General features: G+C 43.1%; 1 protein-coding gene across 1 annotated transcript; it reads left to right on the top strand.

Annotated features, from left to right (window-relative positions):
* The first annotated feature begins 1,974 nt into the window (after window positions 1-1,974).
* LOC135388201 (cAMP-responsive element-binding protein-like 2) lies at window positions 1,975-9,320 on the top strand. The gene is made up of 3 exons (XM_064617597.1): window positions 1,975-2,122; window positions 8,855-9,085; window positions 9,148-9,320. The coding sequence occupies exons 1-3, from the start codon at window positions 2,075-2,077 to the stop codon at window positions 9,262-9,264; spliced, it is 396 nt and encodes a 131-aa protein (XP_064473667.1). The 5' UTR covers window positions 1,975-2,074; the 3' UTR covers window positions 9,265-9,320.
* The last annotated feature ends 794 nt before the right edge of the window (window positions 9,321-10,114 follow it).

Genomic DNA, 10,114 nt, shown 5'->3' with positions numbered 1-10,114 from the left:
CCACCGGACGTATTCCATGAATGGATTCTACGTTCTGCTATGCATAGAGAAGTCCGTGCGAACCTTCTCAGTTCGAAACTACGAATTGGGGAGCCCGGCAAACATTCCGCCGTTAAAGAATGTTGGCTGGTGGAGTCTTGCGCTTGTCCTTCAGCTAGGCCTTAGCTACTCGCTATACGCTTCGCAGGGTAGGGTAGCTATAATGTGTATCGACGAGCAGGAACTAACCTCGCCCACGTATAGTGCGGAGTATCGGGGTATATTTTTGTGCTTCGAACTTCGTGAGGTACGGTCCCGTTTTCCTGACATGAAATGGACGCACAGAGAACGAAACTTTCAGCAGTGAACGAAGTGAACTGAAGTTCACGAACCGAAGTTCACGAACAGTCAGCAGGCCTGCTGAGCATGGCCAACCTCTCTTTTCCCCCATAAACAAACAAACAAACAAACGAAGGTTTGAGCCTCGTCTTGTCTACTTCTTCGTGTATTATCGTTCCCTCAAGCTCAAGGTATGCCTTCGTCGAACGAAACTTACTTCGGCGCAACAAATTTCGGAATGATCGACAGTTGTTTTCCTTCTCCTTTCTGTTTCGTCCCAGTAGAACGAGGCATATCGTAACGTTTTCCCAATGTTGCATCAATTATTTTGCAAACAGATTCATACGCATATTCGAATAGGGAGGTATAGAGCCATCTGCGACAAGTTTTGTCACAGTTGTTTATTGGGTGCTATTCACACAAAACGGCATATAGCTTCTCGCTATTACTTCGGAATATAACCTTAACGGAATTTTTCTTTGTACCGTTGGAATGCAGTCGTCATTTCTCGTTTCATTTATTCAATGTTGATGTGTTGTTCACAGTTACAAAGCGATGTTGTGCAGTCATAAAAAATGCAGCTATTTGTGCGAACTAAAAACCGCAGAAGGTGAAAGTATGGCTAAAAAAGCAGAGCGAATGATTAAGAACAGTTCTGAGAACACGTTCCTCCTGATCTCGTTTCCCAACTTTCTTTCCGTTTCTTCTTTTCTAATAGCAAAACGCTAATTTCTAAACATGCACACGAAAAGCAATCAACATTGAGTACGCCTATGGCGTTTGATCCTTCTAATTCGTGCCGTGCAATGTATTCCATTTCTTTGTTCCAATTTGTATGGCAATACCTTTGTACAAGCTGTAAAATAAAACATTTGAACTGAAAACTGAATAGTTATCAAAACCGCAGCGAAAACTGTCCGTGGGAACGTGCAGAGTTAAACTGTGTCGAAGTTATTTAGTTGTGACAGCTTTATTGGTAAAATTATACGCGTTCTCCCTTTGGCAGGGTGGCTTCTGAAACCGTCGTAAAGTTTCGATTTCGAAAGCGCAGAAGTTGCGGTGCGTTATAGCGACAACAGGCCCCCTAGCGGCTGATCTGTGCAACCACGTACTTCGGTTTGATTTTTCTATGATTTTCTTTCTAATGGCGAATACACAGACAAGAAAACGACAAAAAATCAAGCGAGGAAGTGGTATGTTTCTTATTCGGCGCTTCGTAATTTAATACATGAGAAGAATATGATGATATATGATGTGAGCCAAGTACGCGCGCACGGGAACGGAGAGCGAACAAATTTTCGGCGCTTGAAGTCACAGATAATCGCAGAAGACACACAAGTGGGAGCAAGTACTAAAATCACAAAAGTAAAAAAAAAAAAGAAAAGGAAAACGCAAGTAGAATGCGGCATTGTGTTACTGTCTAGGGCTGTGCGGTACATACGGTACGACACGTCTTCATCTAATCAAATGAATTCAAAATAGCTCATTCTGAGATTACAATTTCAACCATGTGACTAACTTTTGCGTCCTAAATTATGGCACAATTGCACAACCCGCACTTGTGTTTTATACGGACGCTCTGTGGGAAATTGGAAATCCGGATAGTATCTCAAGGCCGTATGTGCGCAACTGCCGCGGCGCCATCTCAGCGGCTCACATCCAAGCAAAACATCTGACGAGGTAAACATACACACGCCGACTTGGGTATGTGAAGCATTTTTCGTTGCTTGTGAACAACAATGCCAATGTCACCCGGATGATGCAAGCAGGAACGGACGAATACGAATTCGACTATGCTAACCAGGTGAGATCGTTATGGTCTGTTACTGACGGATTCCGACGCGCTTTATTCATTGCACCGAAATTTCAAGATGGTGTACGCGAAAGTTGCCCTTTCATTGAACGTAATGTTAACGTCTCGTAGAACTTTGGGTGCCCTGCGCAATTTCCGCAACTGACATCTGGTTTCGCTTGTATAACTTGACCTTGTAGTGCATTTCCGCCTTGTTGGTAGTGTTTCGTCAACGTTCTTGACTGAGATAGTCGTTGTTGAAAAGGCTTACGTAACTCCAAAGTCCCTTGTGGCTGATGACAATCTCGTGCGTCTCTCACTGCAACATATATCGTACACGTCCCATTGAAGGACAAGGCTAGATTTTACTCTCTATCTCTGTTGTTGCAATCCTTCAGTCGTGAATTTGATCCGAAGCTTTCGATGCGCGCGATGTACGTGCCTTTAAACAAAAATCCCCATACATGCCATTGGCCAAAAATAAATTAGTTAAAGGCATCATTTCGTACAGAGAATCGCGAATTTAGCCGTTTGCAGCAAATGAACTGTCACCATCGATGTACAGTCTACTCGATGTGTGGTCTTTCTTTATTGTATGGTCGAACCAAATTATTCCCTAGATGTCGATAGCAGGGATGGGCATAAATACATTTTTTGAGTATTTAAATATAAATACAAAATACTTTGTTGACAGGGGTATTTAAATACTCTGCATAAATAGTTTTCAACATCAGTATTTAAATACAAAATATAAATACTGTATTTAAATACCGTAACTACTACCATAAATACTGTGAGGAAGATGTCATCTGGAATTATAGAAATAATTATGATCATAAGGACAAATCAGCAAGAAAGAATAGCATTTATTTGTTAGATTATCATGGCGATTTTAATATTAGAAATTTCTCGAAGACTGCTTCTTTTAGGCATCTTCTGTTCGGCCGTACAATCAGATTCGCAAAAGAGAACAGCATCTCCACAGGTGCCGATGAACAAATGCTTGTATTAAATTTGACGAAGATTCTTCGTAGAACAATGTAATCGGGTAGTCACGATTCCACGTCAAGAGATCCAACGGGTCAAGAGATCCATCGAGTCAAGAGATCCACCGATGGATCTCTTGACTCGGGGGATCTCTTGACCCGTTGGATCTCTTGACTCGTCTGAGGGTTCGCCAGCCTTGGATCTTTTGACCCCTTTGTGTTACGTCGTTAACTCCAACATCGCTAAGCAGAAATTACCCGTATCGAAATACGAGGAACTCGTTTTACGTGCGGTGTAAATAGAATACAAATGCAGGAGGCAAATCAACATCTCATTTTTACTGACTTAGTTACTTACTTTGCACATAGCGCAGTCAAAGAAAAGCCGACAGTTCTCTTATGTCATTTGTGTAAAAAACAGGTGGTTGCATTGTAAGATCGACCTGTTTGTAACACAGAATTTATAGAAGTGCTGTCTTTTTTTTTTTTTTTTCAGCGCTTCGTGTTAGAGATTATTTCTATAGTTAGCGTGGGCTACATACACTCACATTGGGTGGGCCGGCTGCTGTTTCAAACACGTTGATTATTCAAACACTTCTCGTATCACAGCAGGCTCGTAGTCGAAGAGCCAAGTCGCTGTTGTGGACACACGTTCTACATGGCGGAACCGTATGTTCATGGACTCTCTCAGGGTACGAAAGATAGCTTCATATGCCCGAACATCTTTTGTGTGTGTGTGTGTGTGTTTCGGACAAAGACAAAGCACTTTACGGCTGGGCCCATTATTATTGGTAACAAACTTCAGTTCTGGCATAACGTGGGGACGGCTGCGCCAATGGACACAAAAGTACAAAGGAAGCTCTGAGTTCAGCAGTATACCCTGCATTTTGGGGATGAGGTCAATGAACGTGACAGGTCAATGTTGATTGGAAAGCACAGTCAGACAGTATTTTCCCGCACGGTCAGTAAAAGAATAGAATAACGTGACAAGGGTGGGGGCCAATGACAAGAACGCGTCAAGGATAAGTTTTAAGCTCTGCGGCCTACGATTCTTTGTAAGTTGAGCTCAATATTCTTGGTAACAAGCATAGCGTGTTACGGCGCTAGGGCCAAGGGACATAAACGTGCAAAGGCAAAAGGGGGACTCGACTCGCCGCCGTAACCTACAGCGCAACCACAGTATTTTCTCGCTTACTTTTTTTTTTGTGCGTGTGTGGTAAGAAGAGAGAAAACACCGAAAAGTCTTCGCTGTTACCGGCCATATTACTTCCTAACTTAATACTACGTACAGCGCAATCGTTCTGCAATGAACATGGTAAGGGATAGACTTTCTGTTCTGTCGGGAATCCTGACCAGTATGACGCTTTGACTGGTTGGATCTCTTGACTCGTCCGTCACGTGACCGGTTGGATCTCTTGACCGTGTTGGAACTCTTGACGCTTTGGATCTTTTGACTCGCCTGTCACGTGACCGGTTGGATCTCCTGACTCGATGGATCTCTTGACTCGTTGGATCTCTTGACCGGAAGCGGGTAGTCACGACCGTTGTCCGCAACAACAGCGAAAAACTCGCCATCTAAAATGGTTTGTCGCATGCGCATGCTAGCGCAAACCCGGCATAATTGCGCCCCAAACTCGCCCTTCTTCCCGAAAGGTCAAATGCAGGGCGACGTTAAGATATGAGTCAGTATATTCTGTATTTAAGAGTATTTATAAAGTATTTACAAGAATAAATACCCGAAAATTGGTATTTAAATATAATTATAAATACATTTTTCAAGTCTGTATTTAAATATAAAATATAAATACATGTATTTATATTTTAAATAGTATTTTAATTACAATGTATTTAAATACTGCCCATCCCTGGTCGATAGCTAGGGAAGGGAGCGCGCTAGCAAGAAACATACAAATAGAATACTGCGAGATTTCCTAAACTCGTGCTTGGTCGAAATATTTCTTCTTACTTGATATTCACATCAAGCTGGTTTTACTTTGTATGTTTTCTCTGTTTGACGGCCAATCGACCAAATGCTATTGCGAAACCAGAAGCATAATGTAACAATACATATATAGAAGGCAGGGCAGAAACTTCTTGCGTGCAAGTTATTCTACTGCCGACTTTTGTAGAGAGTGCACGTCATGATTCTTAATGATCACAAAATTGATTTTCGGCCTCATTCAGTCACCATATGAAGATGGCCATATAGTGCGCACTTTGTCTTCTCTCTTTCTCTCGTCTATCCCCCTCGACTCGTTCGGCGGCTTCGCTAAATTCGCTGTAGGGGGCTGTGCAACCGTGGTGGCTAGCGTCAGGCAAGGAGAGCCTAGCTCGTAAGTTTCTTTTCAATATCCTAATGCCAAAAGTGTGTTTTCCCCGCATGGAAAGCTTCCTGGGGTATTCATTCTTGCACCTGCCTGTGTTCGGTATGGAAAAGTTATTAGACGATCGTCTGTCAGTGATGTGCTGTAAATGGACCCGCCGGACGACTTGCTCTACGTGAATGGCCTTTCATCATGATTGTGTGATTATTCGAATATTTGGAGGCTTTTCCCCCCCAGTATATATAAAAATAGTGCGAGTGAAAAGTGTCGTTCCGATATTCTCCTTGCGTTGTAGCTAGCAGACGATATAGCCACTGTAGTTCCGTTATTGCAGACGTCTCTGTCGGGAGTTTCGACAGTAATCAATATTTTCTTTGGCATTTTTGGGTCAGTGGCGATTTTGAACAAAAGCAGATTTTACAAGCCGTATGGCCAATTTCTGTTAGCGAGCAAGACTTCGCGACCAGCGTCGCTAACTGCGTCGTTGAACTGGGATGCGTAGTTACAATGTTGAGCGTTGAGCGAACGGTCAGCTTCACTCAGTGCGTAGTTGTGCGTGTTAGTATTCTGGTTCTTGAAAATTGACACGCTTTCGCATTCCCACACGGGTAGATCATATAATCGTTGCTTGTCTTATATAGGATACCAGACATGTAACGGCATTCGGCTCTGCGCTCTGGTTGTTCGTAACCCAGATATATAATTAAGGATAAAATGGGTAGGAACCTGTCGAACTACACATATTTAGACAAAAGAATAAAGAAAATGTTTGCAAGATGGAAACGTTGGTGCCGATAGTTAGTGATTAAGAAGACGAAGGCATCATATTTGTGAGTTATCCCAAACTTGCCCAAACATATGGTAATGCGCACTTAGATTCCCGTTTTCATTGAATTTGTCATTGAATTTCGTAGAAAAAGGGGGAAAAAAAAAAAAACAGGCGTATGAAGGATTGTGTCATATCAACAGCTTATTTTGATGATGTTGATAGAATTTTGGGCACATAAGTATGGCAAATATTAAACAACCCCCCTTCCAAAAAAAAGAGAAAGGAAAAGGGAAAAAATGAAGAGAAAAGAAGACCTTAATAAAATGTTGTTTCAAGTTCTTTGATTTTGAATTATGCCACACAGGGAGGCTCAGTAAAGGCAAATACATGGCATTGCACATTTGTACCCCCAAGGAAGAATACTGAGACAGGAAACTTATGTCATAATAAATTTAGATAGCTTCAGTGGTGTTTCTATTTTCGTTTTAAGTACAAGGACTAAGGAATTTTATGCTGTGGTCTCTGCACTGTTGTAAGTATGGAGGACTAAGGATTTTTATGCTGTGGTCTCTGCGCTGTTGTAAGTATGGCATGGTCACAAGCACTTCGTAATTAAAACTGGTTGTAGAACTCGCAATAAAATAAACACACACACACAATATGTTCAATAACAGCCATCAACATGCACTTGTCTCATTTCGAAAGGATACAATATGCAGAAAAAAAAAGGCAATTTTTTAAAAAGTGATGCTTCTCCCGAGCCAGAACAAACAAACATGATGAAAGATGAAAGTCACTGAAAAGGTTAGCCAGCTGTAGGGATAACCATGTTTGTGCTGCGCATATTCAGACTATGTAGCTCACATATGTCTCGAAATGTTAAGTAGCGTAGGGTATGTAGTAAGCCATTCCCTTTAGCCATAGACTTTATTTGTTACTTGGTATTTAGCGTTTACTGTTGCAGTGGGTCACTGTACTACAAGCTTGATCTCATAGTTATCCCTATTGTTTGTGGCTAGACACCCATAGCCGACTTGTACGAGATACCAAAAAAGGTATTAAGTTACTGATTACCAGGCACAAAAGTAACAGAGTAGAGTAGATTAAATACTCAACTTTGAAAAGCATTTCAGTATAATACTAAAAACTCGCAAAAGTAACTAATTACTTTCAAGGTGCTATCAAGCTACAATTTGCAAGATCCAGTATTACGAAGTGATGATAAAAACGAATACTCGTTCGGATACTGCTGTACTTTCATGATACCTTCTTGCTGCGTGCTCTCCTCCTCGCTCTCATCCTCGCTCTCCTCCGTGGACATCTCACCCGATAATATTGCTCGCACGGGTATCGGATACGGTGCTCAGAGGAGGAGTAAGAGCCACGCAGAACAAATATGAACGAGTCAGCTACCTTGAACGACGTCTACTGTTTTGAGCAGCTATTCATTTCAATTGTTAACACTTGTAGCCACCCTCACACGCTGCGACTCTGTGAGGCACTGGTCCTGTCCCCTAGCCTCTACAGACCCAGATAGTCCGTGGTACTCGGGCCGGGGCTCTCTTCGTCCCACTCTCTTCCCCTCCTATTGAACTTCTTTATATTCACTTGTCACTTGTCTACAGACCCAGGGCATTCACCAACATGACCCTCAGGGCAAACACATTGTCTCGTGTATTCAGTTAACCTAAGACGCTGCCCGCTTCTGCAGCCTGGTCCTTTCCGCGGAAGCACTGGGGCACCCGGGAATATCTTGGATGAAATGCACGCACATGTAGGTGGTATGGTGCCCAACCAAAAACACGCAAGGTTAAACTTTCTCTACCCCTTCATGTCTCCCGGAAAAAAAAATAAAATAAAATAAAACTGAAAGGGAGTATCTTACGAGCAACTTTAAAGTTGTGTACAGACTATTTAGGTTACGCTCATTGGTAGTAGCGAAGGTCGTGCTGAAGACTGGGAGGTAGTGGGTTCAAATCCTACCAACGGCTTTCCCTGTTTTCCCTGGGTTGTTGGCACAGTTTCTCATGAAGTCGGCCCAGGACGCATACTAAGCTTGGGTTGTCCTCATTTTAGGACTTGTATTTGCACTCTGGCAGAATTTTCTTCTTTTCCTTTCACTTTTTTTTCTTTCTGAGGTACCTTGTGCGAGATACTGCGAACATATTTTTATTCACGATGTATTAATTTTTGCGAATCGCATTTGGGAAGTTATTCGCGAGCATTTAATTTCGCACTTCCAGGTCTGTTCCCTTCCACGGCATCAATGTCAAGTTGTGTTCGCGAGTACAATTTTTCGCAATTTTTTAGCGGTCACAAAATTGGAGAAAATTAATACATACATCGCGAATAAAAATACATCTGCAGTATGCTTGCCGATATGGCTGAGATACACCTGCTAAGGCAGAGGCCTGCAGAGGCATTGCATACACAAAGATAATACAGAAAAACCCAAACACTTTGTTTTGCAATAAATGGACTAGTAGTCAGTGATCACACGTTCTAATCTGCCTACAAAAGCAACCTTGCATTCTCAAACATGTTCCCTACTGCGTACTTTTGGAAGGATACAAACGGGTAAGGATCTGAACATAGCAAACAACGCCGTTCTGTAACCAATGTGCGCGTCGGGGGTACAGGGTAAAACGGCAGGGTTCCGTTTCAGGAGTGCGGCCGAGTGCAGGCAGCAGCGGGCAGCGGCAGCAAGAAGGGAAGGAGAGCTTCGACTGGTTCGTCGGGAGCGCGGAAGAGGATCGACATGAAGGTCAAGCTGGAACGCAGCCGGCAGAGCGCACGGGAGTGTCGGGCGCGGAAGAAGCTTCGGTACCAGTACCTCGAGGAGCTTGTGGCGAGTCGCGAGCGTGCTGTGCTTGCACTACGCCACGAACTTGATCTCGTACGTGCACCCCGTAACCCCTCGTGAGACGCGTTTAAACCCGCCCCTCTTTGTTTTTGCAGTACCGTCAGTACATCAGGGATATTGATGAAGGCAACATTCCTGAGGAGGTGTGGCGTCTGCTCCAGGAAGAAGATAACGTTAAGCTGGAGGATGAGGACGTCCAGGATATTGAGTGACGGAATATTTGAAACGTGTTTCGTTGGAAAAATAAATGTTTACGTCCGTCGTTTCAGCCGTGGGCTCGTAACTTGCTGCCTGCGATGTGCTCCATGTTGCCATCTTGTGAGCAAAATGCATCCAGGGTGGATTTATAATTCAAAATTTGAGGGAGGCCCCCCTTCTATGTTATATCTCCGTACGTTCTATATATTATGCTTTTGTATTTACGTGCTATCTGTCACTACTTTCACATGGAATTGAACAGTCTTATCACAGTAGTAATTGCCTGCTCATCTACGGGCACTGGGAGGCGGTTATGTCACAGGCCTTTGTTCAATAGTGCCTCGGACACATTATTGATTGCCTCTTATTATTGATTGATTGCCTCTTATTATTGATTGATTCTTAATTGCCTCTGAATGCCCAGATTTGCCCCTAGACTACCTGTTTTGAGCCTAATGCTCCAGAGGAGTGCAAACGGCACAGCACAGCCAGTTTCGAACCGTGCCTACTATAGCTGTACATTCCAGAAATGACTGTGTCCCCCACGTGTGTGTGTGCATGTATCTTTAGTGCCTTTCAGCAACATCTGACACTGCCAACAGTGAGCAGAAGAGCCCTTTGCCAAACCCTGCTGAGGAGCGAACCCGTATAGGAAGAAATAATTCTGGAGTGTGCTTAGGAAATGACAGTGCTTCTTGGGCAGCATCACAATCACAGTAATCCATAAAAGCAACTCACCGAAAAAATGGCCACCTAATCTACAAAGCAGATATGCAGAAAAATATGCACACACATGTAGTTTTCACTCAAAATTTCACATTTTATTGCCATCAAATTGCACCAGTGACGGAACAACAAAATAGT

The sequence above is a fragment of the Ornithodoros turicata genome, chromosome 3, assembly GCF_037126465.1.
Source record: "Ornithodoros turicata isolate Travis chromosome 3, ASM3712646v1, whole genome shotgun sequence".
NCBI classification, from domain to species: Eukaryota; Metazoa; Arthropoda; class Arachnida; order Ixodida; family Argasidae; genus Ornithodoros; species Ornithodoros turicata.
Note: the sequence above shows the minus strand (reverse complement) of the source record. Positions and strands in the feature narration are given on the sequence as shown.

What these genes read in the sequence shown, in the direction of transcription:
- LOC135388201 (XM_064617597.1), top strand. Translation starts at nt 2,075, where the DNA reads ATGATGCAAGCAGGAACGGACGAATACGAATTCGACTATGCTAACCAG. An exon ending in AATTCGACTATGCTAACCAG is followed by an intron (nt 2,123 to 8,854) that starts GTGAGATCGTTA and finishes GTTCCGTTTCAG; the next exon opens with GAGTGCGGCCGAGTGCAGGC. An exon ending in TACGCCACGAACTTGATCTC is followed by an intron (nt 9,086 to 9,147) that starts GTACGTGCACCC and finishes TTGTTTTTGCAG; the next exon opens with TACCGTCAGTACATCAGGGA.